Here is a 16,530-nt window from a genome sequence, read left to right as displayed (position 1 = left end):
ATCCAGCTTCTACAAAAGCAATAAGAACACTTGCTTAAGGATTTAAGTTTTAGCTGAAGCATTCAATATAGCTAGAAATAGCTACCTTGAAGTCATTCCTGGTCAAGTCCAGACCACGAACGAAAGGCAGCACACCTTCCGCCATTTTGTAGTCCGTCTCCAAATTTGACACTTAAACTACGCTCAGGGGTAAGCTGAGGAAAATTTCCTCCTGCGCAAATATTTTTTGAAAATTAATTTTGTTGCGAAAAACAACAAAAAATAACCGAGTTTGTACAGTATATTACAAATCCCGAAAAAGGACTTAAAAAAAACTTGAGACTTCTTATTTTTTTAATTTAAATTAAGTACTTTTATTCCCGTTACCTAGCCCCTCCCTACATCGTCGTCATTCTCATCACATTCCTGATGGGAGTTACCTTACCCCACCGTACATGGTCCAATTTTGTCGTTTGAGAGGACACAGTCACACGAGGGTAAAATGACCGAGCTTGAGAAGAGGAAATCTTGGACAGAAGTTCTGCCTTTCTTGTTCAATTTACTCGTGGAAAACGCTGATGGAATTATAGATGACACGAGTCTGGAAAGAATACTTGAGTGGTTAAAAAATGTTTGCAAAAACGAACAACAACTACAAAAACTCTTACAATGTGGAACTGTGGACTTCTTGGCGAACGAGAAAGTTTTCGCAAATCCCGAATCGTCGGCGTTCTTTCTGAGGCTCTTTGGTTTTCTTGCTTCAAGAACAGAAGTGTTTAATTCTTTGTGTGTCAGAGACAGAGATTTTTTGCCTAAGTTTCTCGACAAGCCAAGGAATGAACCAAACCTTTGGAACGAGGGTATAGTAAGGAATGGATATTTTCAAGCCCTGATTTCTCTGACAGAGCACAGAGATGGCATGCTGTGGATGGAAAGTACAGGTGATGTGAATTTGCGTTAAGGCTTTGATAATAGAGTGATCAATGAATTATTGCAGTCACCAAATCTTTAGGACAGTGAGCCAGTCAAGTTGAATAGTCAGTCAGTCAGTCAGTCAGCTTATCACTGTGCTAGTCAGTCAGTCAGTCAGATTGCCAGTCAATCATTGAGTCAGTCATTTCTCAGGTTAAAATCAGTGTGGCAGTCCATGCATCAATTTCATCAGTCAGTGGTCAAAAATTAGTCAGTCAGTCAGTCCGTCCATCAGTCGGTTGGTCAGTCAGTGAGTCAGTCAGTCAGTCAAAACAAACACTCGGTGAGTCAGTCAATCAGCCAGCCCGCTAATCAGTCAGTCTGTCTGTCCATCAGTCGGCCAGTCAGTCTGTCCATCAGTTGGTCAGTCAGTTAGTCAGTCCATCAGTCTGTTGATTAGTCGGTCAGTCAATCAGTCAGCCAGTCAGTCAAAACAAACACTCAGTAAGTCAGTCAATCAGCCAGCCCGCTAATCAGTCAGTCAGTCAGTCTGTCCATCAGTCGGTCAGTCGGTCAGTCAGTCAGTCAGCCAGTCAGTCAAAACAAACACTCAGTCAGTCAGTCAATCAGCCAGCCTGCTAATCAGTCAGTCAGTCAGTCTGTCCATCAGTTGGTCAGTCAGTTAGTCAGTCAGTCAGTCAGTCTGTCGTCATGATCAGTCAGTCAGTCAGTCAGCCAGTCAGCCAAAACAAACACTCAGTAGGTCAGTCAATCAGCCAGCCTGCTAATCAATCAGTCAGTCAGTCCATCAGTTGGTCGGTCGGTCAGTCAGTCAGTCAAAACACACACTCAGTGAGAGTCATTCAATCAGCCAGCCCGCTAATCAGTCATTCAATCAGTCAGTCTGTCTATCAGTCAGTTAGTCAAGCCAACACATTAAGTCAGTTACTCAGCCAGCCAGTCAACCTGTCAGTCTAATTCAGTCGATTGGTTGGGAAATGGGAAGTGTACTCATCCCCATCTGATGTTTTCAATTTTTACTGTAACACAGGTCACATAGATTGTGCATGGGATTGCATTTCTGATAGGAGCATGTTTGTTGCCAATTCAGCAAGAAGTTTGATTGCAAAGTATCTCATCAAACAGAGTAACTGGGTGCTTTCCCAAGACCCTGAGAACACATTTCATAGCATCTTGGATGACAAGAATCTTGCAGCCATAACTGAAAGGTTGAGATCAATGTTATCTCAGGAGTCCTCTACTTTCCCACTTTGTGCAATAGCTGTGATTGAGATAACAAGGATCTTACTCTCTGAGGATTCCATCACTGGGAAAAGGCTTCTTGAAGAAAGCAGAATGTTTCCTGAGTGCTTGAAGGTGTTAAAAGCTGGAGATGCAACAGTGTGTCAGAGACTAGTTGATGTGCTGTGTGAAATAGCAAAGAATACAAGGTACAGAATTGTTTACAATGTATAACCACAGGTGATAAGTTTAATATGGTGATACAACAACAGTCAATGCTCTTAGCTGACACTTTATTGAGACAGACACCTCTCAAAAACTTACCAAAAGTAATTTTGGTTATTTTACTCCAGCTCAGAACTCTCTTCAAGACAGACACCATTCACCAATGCATCGCTGGTGCAAGTAGTGATAGTCCATCTTGGAGAGAGTTGAGTGCCAAAGAAAAAATTGTGTAGATGTACCACCAGTAGTTTATATTTAACATTTAACAAGGAAGCCTTTTGAAAACTTTGGTTGTCAAGGAGATCCTAAGCAAAGCAAAAGGTCTCACCATGGCGAGGGAAACTCATAATGAAAATGGCCTCTATCTGCCATTGGTGGTGATGACACTGAATAATTGTCATAATGACTATGTTGAATAATGGTGGTGATGATAATGAAGTTGACAGTGACAACAAAGACTAGTCACAAATTATGACTATGAGAGTGAGTACAATGATGATAATGATGATGGTGGTGATGACAGTGAAAATGAAAAATAAATTATTTGCTTTCTTTTCAGTACATGGACGCTAGATTGGGACAGGCTCATTTGCACAGAGGGATCGAGTGCTTCAAGCATTCTTCTTCGTTCATGTGCAGATCTTTTTAAGGAGGGCCTTGTTTCATCAGGTCTTGAACTTGTTGCTGGTCTATGCGTTTGTCAAGAAAGTTCCAGGTATATAGAATCTGTTGGCCCTTCATGTATTTTGATTCATTGGTCAGGAATAGTAATTAAAAATGCTTCTTCTTCTTCTTCTTTTTTCTTTCTTTCTTTTTTTTTTTTTTTTTTCATTCATTTCATTTTATTATTGATTTATTATTTTATTTTGTTATCATTATTGGTTTTGGTTTTACTTTGAATAAATAAAATATTATTGCTTGAGAATGTGGTGCACAGCAAGCATGCAATCATTTTTGGATCAATATGGAGCAAATATGTTCTACTCTTAAAAACCTCTTGTAAAAGAAGAGAACAAAATCATATTTTCTACAGAGAAGTAAACAAATTCAGGTGACAAATAACATGGTTATGTCCAGCCCTTCCTTTACTTGAAATGACTTTATTGTCTCTTTCTAATATTAGCAATTTCCCACATCACTGGCTGGAAGTACTGTTTCGCCTTGTGGAGTTGCCATTTGAGCTGGCATTCAGTCCAGCATGTCAAAGCACTGAAAATTCGCACAATGGCTACCACATTAATGGAAGTGAAAACTTACATGTCGGACTTGTTGATGGCCTAATGGCACATGATGGGAAATGTGAATCCTCTATGGTAAGAGGAGCAAGTGTTTTGTTTGTTAAGGGGACAATCCTGTATTTCATGTCAATGAGGATGTGCCGCTGGATAGGGCAGGGTTTTATGCATATCAGCAAAAACAATCCCAGAACAACATCTGCAAAAAGTCTGCACGTAAAAATGAGTTACTTTGATTCTGCAAAAAAAAAAAGTGCCAAAAATACAACTTATGCCCATCTTGCAGCAAACCCTTCAATTTTTGTTTTACTTGATAAGGTATCTTTTTAAATTGTGTGAGTTCTGTGTACATGTAAATCACTGTCTTAAATAGGTAGAAACTAAAAGCAAAAGCATAATAACCTTTCCATTGGACTAAGTGAACACAGTTCCAATAGTGCAATCCCAGCAAACTTCCCTGAGTGATCATTGTGAAAAAACCACCTCTATTATTAAAGCCAGTGACACACTTGGCGATTTTATATGCAGATCGCTGTGATTGGCGAAAATTGCCAGGTGTGCCCGGTGCAGCGTTTGCAATTTTTGCCAATCGGCGTATAAAATTGCTGATATCTGGCATGTCAGATATCGGTGATGAAATTCGCCGGCATTTGCCAAGTGTGCCCATTCCTGCGATTTTCTGTGGTCATTGCTGCGAATCGCCAGTAAAGCTAACCCATCAGGCTGGGTGATTTTATCACGTGACTTTTCAAAACTGCCACTTCGCTGCAATCGGCGAAAAAAATCGGCAAGTGCGTCCGCATCAAATTCGCCACGATCGGTGTATAAAATCGCTAGGTGTGTTGCTGGCTTAAGGCAACAACTTGTTCATGGAACAAGTCAACTAAAACTATATATAATAATATATTTATTTACACCTCTCATAAGTGATACATCTTCTAGCCAACCACTTGTCTAAACAATCTGGTTGGCCTATTACAAAAATTTCACTTGAAGTATTTCTTGCAGTACCTTAGAGTAATAATAGTATTAAGTTAATATAATTATAGAAAATTTTCATTTCACTTAATTGAATGGTTTTTCAGAGGCAGTAATTTCCAACACTAATTTTTTTGTGTCATCAATTTTTCACAGTTTCTTTTTATTAAGAAAATTTGATGTTTGGAAAATTTCCTGTAATTTTATAGCTTAAAAGAATGAATTATGTTGTATGCTTTTGTAAAACAGCGACAGCTTCAGAGTATAATGTCCCCTTGGATCAAAGAAAATCACTCACAAACTCAAGTTATTTGTCAGACGCTAGCAGCAGCACAACAGCTCACACAACAGGTGATTGGTATCCAGTTATTGTTTATAAATGTATAACTGAAAGTGAACATATGAAAATTCATACATTTGAAATGCAGAAGAAAGAATGAATAAGTGAATAATCATCGCAGTTCTATATGCAACTTAAGCAGTTGCAAAAAGAGAGCCTGAAAAAGAAAAAGAAAAAAATTCCTGTTCAGGCCTGAATTTTTTTCAGGCTCTCTTTTTGCAACTGCTTAAGTTGCCTTAGTTTATAACTGCTCTGTTTATTCACTTATTCAAATGACTGTATAACTGTTGAACCTGAGGATAATGATCACTTAACCCAAGAAAAAAACAAAAATTGATCCCACATGTAGCAGTAGAGTGTTTACAGGATGCATGTTACACTTGAACAGAGTAAAATGGCCAAGCTTGGAAAAAGTCTCTTACCCTAAATAAATCAATTGACTCTGTTTTACGAAGGTGACACGTAACAGTCTGTTACAACTGACAAACCTGTGGCCCTCAGTTTCCAGATTGAATTGGAATTTGAAAATGTTGGTTTTTGAGGAGAGGGGAAAAGAGTTGAACCTGGAAAAAACCTCTCTAAGCAAGGACGAGAACCAACAACAAATTCAACCCACATACAGTGCTCTCACCACTTTGCCATCCCTGCTCCCCTTCTGCCCACTTTGTTTTTAGGGCATCTTATTGGTGTACACTGGAAAGGTCATAGGTTCGGTTCTTCATCCATGTTTCACCAGGGAAGAATGGCTGTAAGACATGTTGGGTTCAAGGTCAGAAAAGTCTAGATTCTACACATCTCAAAATTAGAAAGGCATTAGGATAAAATTTGTGTAGGTGGGGCATTTAATTTCTTTTTACATAAAACATATTTTTGTAGGTTAGGAGAAGAGAGAAAATGATCACTAGAGATTAATCATCTTGATGTGTGAACAAAATTTTTCCCAAATTACCACCAGAAGTATCATATTCATGAGGAACATTGACCATATGCAAGTCAATATTGGGCTGAATGTGGATCCACTGTGCGTCATCAGTGAAAATTGGGTTGCCATAGTGACAAGCCAGGATAAATCATAGCCTTGATCTTGGTGTTCTGCTCATCCTGATGGTCAACAACCCTTAACATTCTCTAAAATTATTGCTTTTTATGTTTGTATTTTTACCAAAGGCTTCTTCAACACATTGTTCTTATGTGTTGCGTTGGATAAAGCATAGCCTTGACCTTCTCCAGAACTGTGTTGATCCAACCCAGCAATGTATATTGAAGCTTCATGGCAACCAGAAAGTACTCAAAGCTTCTTTGGAATTCATCACCAGTTTCGCTGAAGTTCAAAGATCGAGAGGTAAAGAATATTATTTTTGTGGCTATGTTTTACTAAGTAAACTAGAATTAGAATAAGATTAGTTCTAATAAAATTATAACATTTAAAATCTTATTTTTTCTTGGGAAGTAACTGAAGAAAATCAAGGTTAGGATAGGTCCTGTTTCACTTCAGCATGGACTTTTAAAATTGCCCCTGTAATAGTCTGATATGGGAACTGTGGGACAATGGCCTCAGGCTTTGGCCTTTTCCTGCACAGGAGACTTGCATTTGTCAAGACCCTGACAAGAAACACATCTTGACACATATTTTTCTCTGTGGAATTATATTTTCAGTTCTATTTAGCAGTGGTAGTTTTTAGTGAAAGCTACAATTCTGGCCAAAATGTCGGGACGATTTCCAAAAGTCAACACAAAATACCTCCCCCTCCCATGCCCCCATGCTATGTTGTCATGTTGCTGTGTTTATGTACTATTCAAATGATTCTATAAACATTGCATGGGGGAGAGGATGGGGGGGGGGGGGGGGGCTTCCAAAAAATCGCAATGACAGCACCACCAAGCTTATGGCAACTGGTTATAGATATCCAGAACATAAAATTAATGCACACTGCATATGCTATTTTTATATCTGTCCCAGAAAATATTGGCCAGGATTGTAGCCTGATTTAATTTTTCACATAGAATAAGATTCTTATAGATTATTGTAAGGATTTAATTAGTGAGATGCACATGCCGGCACAACATACTTGAATTTTTCAGACCCAAGTTTAGCAAAAAAAAAGTGTGCTTAGTCAATAATTATCTAAATTCTGTTCATCTTTTTTAATAAAAGGACCATTGACTTTCAGATGTCCTTGGAGCCACAGATCCCTTCTCAGTTGACCAACTGTTTGATGACCTGGTCAAAAGATTACTTCAAGTCATTGAGAATTCCGATTCCAGTGCAACTGTAAGTATTGTTTCTGCCGGACCACATTACAGAATGAATGAAAAATGCAACACTGATCCTCTCTGTCAGACCTTTAGAAGCCAACATCATTGAAGCGAATGATACTTAGTGCAAAGCCCGCCCTTCACATATAGGTTTTCGAAGTTTGCAGAGACCTGTGCTTGGCCTTGTTACCTTTGCGTATTGCTACTCTTCCCCTACTCATCCCTGCATGGGATGCTAATACATCCCAGAGACACCACCAGCATTTTTTGGGTTACCTCTTCCTCTTTTTACTCTTTATTTTGGAGTTCCACACTAGTGAAAGAGCCTTTCCACAACTGATAGTCATAAGTCCTCAAACTGTGACATGGCCAGATCCAACCTCGGTCCCAGGGAGATGAAAGACCCTGGGAACGAGGTTGGGCCTGATCAACAATGCAGATTTTTCTCGTCATAAACTTAGCTTTCACTGTATATCGCTATAAAGAAAATTTTTTTTATTTGGCAATTTGTGGTGGTGTCCCTGTTAGGAGAACTCGGATTTTCTTTTCCCCATGAATTTGGTATTCCAATTCAAGGGTGCAACTCATCTACGACAGTATTGATGGCAAAGAACATCAACTTCTGACTTTTGTCAGTTTTGTCTTATAATTTATTAGCAATTAGGGAATGGCGCAGAACACTTAATGAGCAGAGATATTCCGATATTGTGCGGTGGATTCTGTCTGTAAAAATTACAAATGAGGACTAATATCGCCTTATTACACGCATGAAAAGGTTTAATGACTTGGTGATGACTCAGCTTATTGCTTCATACACGTGTATTTCAAAGATGAATATGCACAAGCAAAAACCGAAATACCGCCTTCATCAGACTCCTTTTGATATAACTTTGGTGGTTAAAGATGGAACAGAGTTTGAGGCTCACAGGCAAGCTCTTTCAGAAGCCAGTTCTTTCTTCGAAAAACTTCTCAAGAGCAATATGAAGGAGAGCAAAGAAGGGGTTATTCACCTGGAGATGCTAACCGAGCCTCAAATGGCAGATGTGCTGGAATTTATATACACCGGCAACATTAAGATTTCGAGTCAAAAGGATGCTGAGAACCTGATCGCAGTGGCTGATTATCTGTTTTTATCCAACCTCAAACATATCGCCGGAAAATTTCTAGAGCACAACTTGACCACTTTGAATTGCTTTTCAACTCTTCATTTGGCAGAAAAATATCTGTGTGATGAGCTAATCGACAGCTCCTTGAAATTCATGTGCTCAAATTTTACCGCCATCAAGGAATCTGATCACTTCATGAATTTGCCGAGTAATGAAGTTGAAAAATTGATTTCAAGTGATGAGATTGCCATAACGGCAGAGGAAGATGTTTTTAAAGTGATCCTAAGGTGGATCAATCACAACCAGAGCGAACGAAGCGTGAAATTCAGCGAGCTGTTTCGTCACGTCCGACTTACCTTTATATTACGTGACTTTTTAATTAGCAATGTCGTGACTAATGATCTTGTGACAGGTAACGACGACTGTCTTGATCGCGTGACTGAGGCGTTAGCGTGGATTGACAGAGGCACTGATCGTGATGTTCCACGGCCAGATTCTCCCAGGAAGGCTCTTGAGATGTGTGTTGTGGCTGGTTGTGGGAAGACAGTGCCTTTGCAAACGTTTTTCTACGTACCTGAAAAAGATGAGTTTTATCGCTTACCCAAGAGGCCCAGAACTGATCTTGACCGCCGACCAGAGCATGTATTTTCATGCCGAGGTCGACTGTTCGTTGTTTCCCAAGACATTGACAATGCCCAATACTATGACCCGGAAGCAAATCTCTGGCTGCCCGCTCCGTGGACGAATAAAATGGCTGTAAACCTTGAACTTGGTCATTTGAGTCAACGCCTTTTAAGTTCGGTATTGGTTGTAGAAAACTTTATCTGTTTCGTTCTAGAAAGAGTAGCGCTTGGCTCAACTTGGCTTTGGAAGTACGACCTTGATGCTGATTCGTTTGTTTCAACGATGCCTCAGCTCTGGCTGAAGATAGTACATTCTTGCTTAGTCGTCGTTGGGAAGTTCATATACATTATTGGTGGAGGGATCAACCGAAGTGGTTCTTTTATTGATGAAGACTTCGTTGCACTCAAGCTTTGTTCGAGATTTGACATCAAGGAGCACACGGAGGAAGCCAGAGCACAACTAAAACAATACAGATTTCATTCCATGGCCTCTGCTACAAAAGGAAAGATTTTTGTTGTTGGAGGATACACTGATTTTCAGTGCCCTGCTAAAACTTGCGAAGTGTACAACCTAGAGACAGACGAATGGCATTTCTTTGCCAATTTAACGGTTCCACGTTCTCGTGGTAACATGTTGTTGCTTGACGAAACGTTATACGTGCTGTGTGGACTTAATCACAACTCTGAGGATGAATGGACTGTGGAGTTCTTCAACCAAGAAGAAAATAAATGGAATGTAAAGACGCGTTTCCCAGCCGAAACTTGGTTGATGCACAATTATTTCGCTTCTTGTTTATTTCGAATTTTTACAAGGGAGTTTTCTCATCTTGAGTTTGTAAAATTTTAACCTAAGTTGCTTTATTTCCATGCATGTATCTTGATTTGCTTTGAAAAGTCTTGTTTCAGTTTGTATTTTTACACATACTACCTAATTTGCCCTTTCCTGGCCAAAGGAAATGCCTTTTTGCAAAGAAATAAATTTAAACTCTGTGTCCTTGTCTGATGTCATTCCAGTAGTTTTCATGAGTGAAGGAGACGAGTCTTTGCTTGGTAACCGAACCTACTTTTTCATCTGACTCGTCCCCAGTCGTCTCTTATGACCTCGTGCGGTCGAGAGGAGACTAGGACGGCAACGCAACGAAGGGGACGAAGGGAAGGAGGAAGAGAGAAAGAAGAGTCTTCTCCCCTTCTTCCTCCTTCCCATCTTCCCCCACGCGCATCTCCCTCGCGCTTCTCTCTTTATAATAACAAGACGACTTGGGGACGAGTCAGCTTATTCGTAGCGTGTTTTCACTTGGAAGCTCAAATCAGTGATCATGATTTCTCAAACTCATTAATAATTCGTCAAGTGAAAACAAAGAAAATCACTGCCTTGACCGTGGTTTGGATATGTGATCCTAATTGCCATAAAATTTTGCCAACTTTAGCCTTGAATTTCTCCAAGAATTATTGATCATTTGAGGTCGAAGTCGTTTAAAAAAACTCGGCTGCGCCTCGTTTTTTTAACCTACTTCTCAGTGTTTGGATATCTGATGAAACACTCTTCCTCGTGTTTGATATATTACATAACAACTTCGCAACAAATAATGACTAATTGTGATCATCGATGTAAACCATGATATAAGTTAATTTCTGTTACATTGAAGATGCAAGCGCATTATCGTATTTCGCGTGCATGTACTATGAACTGACATTTTTAATTTATTTTCAAATCATTGTATTTATTTAATAAAAGAAAATCCTGATAGTATAGAGTTGTAATCATAACTATGGTAAAACGTGATGTCGCACTTCGAAACTATCAGACTAAGTGGCCAGAGCTTAATTGGTGTAACAGTTTATGGAAGATGGTCTTCGTTGTACGAAAAGTTTATTGTTTCGTAAATTCCACCTATTAAATGTTGGTAAAGCTTTTCACTTGTTCTCAATTTAAAGCAGACGGAGTCTCCTCCCTTCTTTTTTCCTGGATAGACAGTAAATGTTATAAATGAATGTTGTGCCGCTGGCACTAATAACACAAATGATGGAGTAGAGAATTAATTCTGCAGTGTATGTTGTGATGCTAAAGCGAACCCACGAATTTCCTACCGAGTATTAGCCCTAGTAAGGAAATGGGAGATCACACGAGGTGAAGGAAAAAATCTTCCACCTCGACGGGAATCGAACCCAGGACTTCCGTATTTGATCAACTGTTGCTGTACCCCGGGAGCTACTCCTCGGAATTTTGGTAGGGTAGCCTCGGTTCTCCAAACCCCGACTCTATTTCAGACCAAAATATTGAAAATTTCCTGGTACCCTTTGTCAGACTTGGCCTTAAAATCCATGCCTATTTTCAGACCTGGTTTCTAGACTCCATACCCGTTTTCAGAACTTAAAACCAGAATGGCTATACTCTATACCCTGTTGCAGACCAAAATAGCTCAAAAACCATACCCTTGGCGCCGCACACACCTATATAGGGGTGTACCCCACTCCCCCACCGTCCATCCCCAGGTGCTCTAGCAACTGAGCTATGACGGAAAAACTAGCCGATGGCGGGATGGTGCAGTGGTGAGAGCACTCGCCTCCCACCAATGTGGCCCGGGTTCGATTCCCAGACTCGGTGTCATATGTGGGTTGAGTTTGTTGTTGATTCTTGTCTTTGCTCCGAGACGTTTATCTCCGGGTACTCCCGTTTTCCCCTCTCCTCAAAAACCGCCGAGGTGGAAGATTATTTTATTTATTTATTTATTTATTTATTTATTTATTTATTTATTTATTTATTTATTTATTTATTTATTTGCATCGTGTGATCTCCCATTTCCTTACTAGCGCTAACACTCAGTGGGAAATTCATGGGTTCACTTTAGCATTTTAACATACACTGCAGGGTTAATTCTCTGATGCATCATTTGCAAAAATGATAGCCAACTTTGATTTTTTTAAAGGTGATGTCTAGTTCCTTGAAGACGCTAGGTAAAGTACTCAGCGCTGCAAGACCAGAATTTATAACGGAGCTGTTCAGCAGTGATAAAGGAAAGGAAGACACCACCAGAAAACGTGTTCGACTCGACAGCGATGCTTCATGCGAAGATGTTCACCAGGTGATGTCTATAAAGGCTACAAACTGCGAGAAATTAGCTTTCGTGTTGTTTCGGAGATTATGGGACTCAAGATGGGAAGTGAGAGACTCGACTTTGGAATTTATTGCCTCTCTCTTGCTGATTAACAACGGTGAGTGTTTTGGTACGTCTGGTCACTCTAATGATATATCAACTTGCATGTTCTCCCAACTGTTCCTGTTCATTCGTAGGGTACAAGTTGGGAGAATTTGTTTCAACATCAAGACATTTTATCTTTGATGATCATTTTCTTTATTCTCATGCCCTGTATGTTTGATCAAGTAGGCACATTGTAAAGAGAAATTAGATGTTGATCAGTATTGGAGCTTAGAGGGTTCATTGACTTTTTTCTTGTTTTCTGAATGTAGGTGCTAGTACTGAAATCGCATTAGGAACCACCTACTTCTTAGAATTTATTTGTAATGTTGAATTGAAAATTTTGGAAACAGAACCTCATTGGTAACTGCGTTGTGGTGGCATCGTCGCGATTGCAAAAGATGACCGTGCTTTCCACGTCCCTTATCGTAAACATAACCAGCCCTTCTTCCAGAACAGGGCCAGTTTCTACAAGTAATTCTGTAATGTTGTAATGTTGAATTGAAAATTTTGGAAACGGAATCTCATTGGTAACTGCGTTGTTGTAGCATCGTCGCGATTGCAAAAGATGACCGTGCTTTCCACGTCCCTCATTGTAACCAGAAAATTAACCAGTCCTTCTTGCAGAGCAGGGCCAGTTTCTACAAGCAATTCTGTAAACTATTAGAACTCTTGTTTTACACAGTAGATCTACAGCTTTCAAAAGCTCTATTTTCACTGGACCCTGATAACCTGCAGCTGCATTGTTTTTTAGGGTTGGGAGCATTGTTCTGTTGTTCGTTCTTTTGTCCTCTCGACCAACCATGTAACACGTTGCAAACGGTGCAGATCGCCCCGTTTTACAGCGCTGTTATAAGGGCCTGATGTTCCCTATCCGTAAACAAGCGATTTGTGGAAACGTGATTGTTCTTTATCGCTGACAGTTCCGTGACAGGTAGACGAAAGGCCAAACCATAGAAACAAGTAATTTCCAGTGGTAGAGCATCCAAACTAGTAATCGGAAGTTCAGGTTCGACTCCTGATAAGAGCACTCAGATTTCCTTTGTCCGAGTATGCCTGTGTCACTCACTGAATAAGACATCATTCTGATTCATTCATCAGGCTTAACATATTCCATCACATTTAATCCATTGCGCCTATGCCGCACAGTGACATTCCAATCCTAGCAGTATGTAGGATGTTTGTCCCATGAACCTAGTTTAATGGCCTTAGCTCCCATAAGTCTCCCGACTGTAGGTCAGTGGTAGAGCATTCGAAGGTCTTAGGTTCGACTCCTGAAAGGAGCACTCGGATTTCCTTTTTCCGAGTTGCCTGTGTCACCACTGAATAATACATCATTTTCAAGCAATTTCCATTTTCATAAATCTCCACTTTGAAAGCGTTTTAAATGATCTTTGCTTACGATGCGTTTTCGATCCATCGTGTGCGTGTGAACGGAAGGCCTAACCTAAAGAAAATCTCCGCTTTCAAGTGAAAACCGTTACAAAAAGAACCCGGATTACGTTATTGCAAGGCCTGAGTGTTGTTCGCTGTCATATTTTTCAGATTCTGTTCACGATTTTCTCTGTGGACGCAGCATACCTCTGATAGTGTGGAATGCCACTGATGATGCCGACAGTTACGTCCGTGCCTCTGCTCTTTATGTGATTGGTTCCCTTACCTGTCAATCACAGCTTTGGGTATCTTTACTTCAAACTGGTCATGTGAATGAGGTATTTTCTTATTTTTACACTGGACTTCACGTGCGTCGCAAGGATAAGGATAAGCGCAAGCATAAGCTAAAGAAACCTACGGGTAGTGTAAACGGGTGCGTTTGCAAGGATAAGCCGGCTTATGTTTGTGCTTATGCTTGCGTTTTGCCCGGTTTACACGTGCATCGCCACGACACAATTTTGAATAAGCTCAAGTACAGGAAATTGGAACTTTCATTGTTCTTGCAGTACTTGTACTAATGGCTGGGTTGGGTCATTAGCGAGGTTTAGAATCGCGGGTTTAGAGAATCAAATGAATAGTGGAGACTAATTAATGCTGGCCTTAAAGCTTGGTTCACACTTGTGACATAAGCATAAGCATAAGCATAAGAATGTGTAGTGTGAACCGGTGTGACATAAGCATAAGCATAAGCATAAGCATAAGAAAAAGGAAACTTTTTCTTTTTCTTATGCTTATGCTTATGCTTATGTCACCTTATCATAAGTGTGAAGCGGTGCGACATAAGCATAAGCATAAGTATAGCGAGGCAGCAGTGTTTGGTATCAGCGGAAATATAATTGAAAATAGTGCCCAATCTCTGCCGGCTGATCTGCAGTTCCAAGATGGCGTCTTCTACAGATTTTTGCGGAAAAATTAGCCGAAGCTGTTCGCATTTATCCTTGTTATACGACAAGGCATCACCTGATTTTAAAGACAACAAAAAAAAACCTAGCCTGGCAAGATGTCGCCAAAGCCGTCGGCATAGAGAATGGTAAGTTGACATGATTTGTCTGAGTACTCAGCCTGTATGGAGAGTTTTTCGAATTTCCCGCTTGTCCTGGTTCCGGTTCCATTCTCCTGCGATCAAAGTCTGAAGCCCAATGCGCCTGCGTATGTCGCCTTTCTTATGCTTATGTCACAAGTATGAACATTCCTATGTTTATGCTTATGCTTATGTCACAAGTGTGAACCAAGCTTTAATGCTAAAGCAAAACTACTCAGTTATACTGAGAAACTGAAAACAGCGAGCGGCAAGCGTAGGATAGGCATAGTCACGTATTCATTTCTCAGTGTCGTTTGCCGTTCGCCGTAAACGCCGAAACTCGGCAAGTTATTTAAACAGTCTAACTTAGGCCGCGGCTTAAGACAATCAGTGAGCCTCCAAATCTATTTATAATTGGTTTATTTTAAGTAGATGAATAGTTTCCTAGTCTGGGATGCAAGCCTTCTTGTTATCGTCAGCAGCAGACAATGTTTAGATATGATTGGTGGCAAAATTGACTTGAACGTGGTTGTGTTAAACACCGTCTAAACTAGTTGTCTTTTAATAAATGACCCAAAAATTCTCTTTTGTGTCACACGTGTAAACAAGTGCGATGCAATCCCAGGCCAAAGGGAATTCCAAGTGTTAGGACAGCGATAGGACCGCTTTGGTGACGAGCTACTTCCCGAGCATTCTTTTGTGATGAATATTTGTTGATTGATGATCTATTTTCGTTTTTTTACAGGAGGGTATTTTGGAGAAGCTTTCTTCTGTTCTCGAGAAGGATGACGAGGCGTTCCCGCGGCGTAGAGCCATGGAATGTTTCACACTGTGGATACAAACACGGCATCGTATGGCGGACAGAATTCTTCGCTCTGACGAGTTCAGCCGTCGAGATGATGTAAATGCGTCGCCGAAAACAGGCACCACGGACACATCGTACACCGAAGGAATTCATAGTTCCAACGATGTTCAGAATTTCAGCGTCCTAAGTCTTCCTGAGGCTGTGAAAACACCTTCAGGTCTTGGAATTTCCCGAAGTGTGTGCCACGCTTGTCAGGATTTTGACTGGGAAGTTAAACTGCGGGGACTCGAGTTTTGGGAGGCGGTTATAGGGTTTTTCACCGGGTCCAAAACTAAGAAGGGAAGCGAAAACACAGGCGATGCTAAGTCCTTTTTTGAAGAAGCTTCTACTTGCTGCGATGACAGTAAACGTGAATGTGTGAAGACGGGTAAAATTCAACTGCTCTTTCAGGTGCTTTTTAACATGGGAGCTCTTAATATCTTGAGCGAAGCTTTAAACGACTGTGACCACATAGTCTGCGAGAAAGCTCTTGAAATATTAGCTCTTTTGCAGGGTTTCGGAGATCCTGAAAACTGTAACTTAGAAAAATGCATCAAAACAGCATTGCATTTCCAAGAATCACTTGGCAAAGGGTTTGGTTTGGAGGAGTTTAAGAGTATTTTACAAGCAACTGATTTTCCCGCTCTGACCCAGTCAACGGAGGCAGCGGATAGCGTGGTAAGATCCGACCCAGTCTCACTAATAGAGGACATTCTGATGGCAGCCACACAGCGAGACGAGAATTTACTGGATTGCTACTAATTGGATTTCCTTCTGCTCAAGTGGAATTTTCGGTCAAAAGAAGTCTAAAACGATTTAATCTCTACTACTCAGGTTGTTACTTGGAGTGAAATTTATCTCCGTATAGCACGAAACGTTTTCTTGCAGTTCTATTTTCGGGTAATTAGAAAGTGGGGTGTAGGAAGTGGATCATCGGTGACAAAAGAGGTAGGGTGTTACCCCAACCCAGGCATTTTGACCTTGATTTGCTTGTGAAAACGACTGAAACAGCTTCTTTTGTCAAATGCGCTTTATTGCCAACTCCAATGTACGGTATACAATGTGTAGTACAGCAAGTAAATAGACTAATTGCAGTCACGCTTTTGTAGCTTATATAAAACGAAGCCACTTGAAATTG

General features: G+C 40.4%; 2 protein-coding genes across 4 annotated transcripts in view; one reads left to right on the top strand and one right to left on the bottom strand.

Moving 5' to 3' along the window:
* Positions 1 to 158, bottom strand: part of LOC146458441 (protein flightless-1 homolog) — a 46,118-nt gene extending 45,960 nt beyond the window's left edge. For both annotated transcript variants that reach the window (XR_014858266.1, XM_085090916.1), the window contains exons 1-2: positions 86 to 158; positions 1 to 9 (exon numbers count right to left, since the gene is read on the bottom strand). The exon at positions 1 to 9 is cut by the window's left edge and continues 102 nt beyond it. Coding sequence is in view for 1 of the 2 variants with exons in the window: in XM_085090916.1 (XP_084947042.1) it covers positions 1 to 9; positions 86 to 145 (69 nt within the window). In the remaining variant the exon portion in view is untranslated. The remainder of the gene's footprint in view (positions 10 to 85) is intronic.
* Positions 159 to 457: 299 nt separating this feature from the next.
* Positions 458 to 16,486, top strand: LOC146458440 (integrator complex assembly factor BRAT1-like). 2 transcript variants are annotated; one of them, XM_085090926.1, is made up of 10 exons: positions 458 to 920; positions 1,943 to 2,342; positions 2,918 to 3,073; positions 3,482 to 3,671; positions 4,821 to 4,922; positions 6,079 to 6,253; positions 7,083 to 7,183; positions 11,824 to 12,109; positions 13,639 to 13,805; positions 15,294 to 16,486. In XM_085090926.1, exons 1-10 carry the CDS (start codon positions 482 to 484, stop codon positions 16,152 to 16,154), a joined length of 2,877 nt encoding a protein of 958 aa, XP_084947052.1. In that variant the 5' UTR covers positions 458 to 481; the 3' UTR covers positions 16,155 to 16,486. The 2 variants fall into 2 exon arrangements, with proteins under 2 accessions (XP_084947052.1, XP_084947053.1); XM_085090927.1 differs by having other exon boundaries at positions 473 to 920; positions 7,101 to 7,183.
* The last annotated feature ends 44 nt before the right edge of the window (positions 16,487 to 16,530 follow it).

Source organism: Pavona decussata, unplaced genomic scaffold (assembly GCF_977016875.1).
Source record: "Pavona decussata unplaced genomic scaffold, jaPavDecu1.1 SCAFFOLD_233, whole genome shotgun sequence".
Taxonomy (NCBI): domain Eukaryota; kingdom Metazoa; phylum Cnidaria; class Anthozoa; order Scleractinia; family Agariciidae; genus Pavona; species Pavona decussata.
Note: the sequence above shows the minus strand (reverse complement) of the source record. Positions and strands in the feature narration are given on the sequence as shown.

What these genes read in the sequence shown, in the direction of transcription:
- LOC146458440 (XM_085090926.1), top strand. Translation starts at nt 482, where the DNA reads ATGACCGAGCTTGAGAAGAGGAAATCTTGGACAGAAGTTCTGCCTTTC. An exon ending in GGAAATGTGAATCCTCTATG is followed by an intron (nt 3,672 to 4,820) that starts GTAAGAGGAGCA and finishes TTTGTAAAACAG; the next exon opens with CGACAGCTTCAGAGTATAAT. An exon ending in AAACTGGTCATGTGAATGAG is followed by an intron (nt 13,806 to 15,293) that starts GTATTTTCTTAT and finishes GTTTTTTTACAG; the next exon opens with GAGGGTATTTTGGAGAAGCT.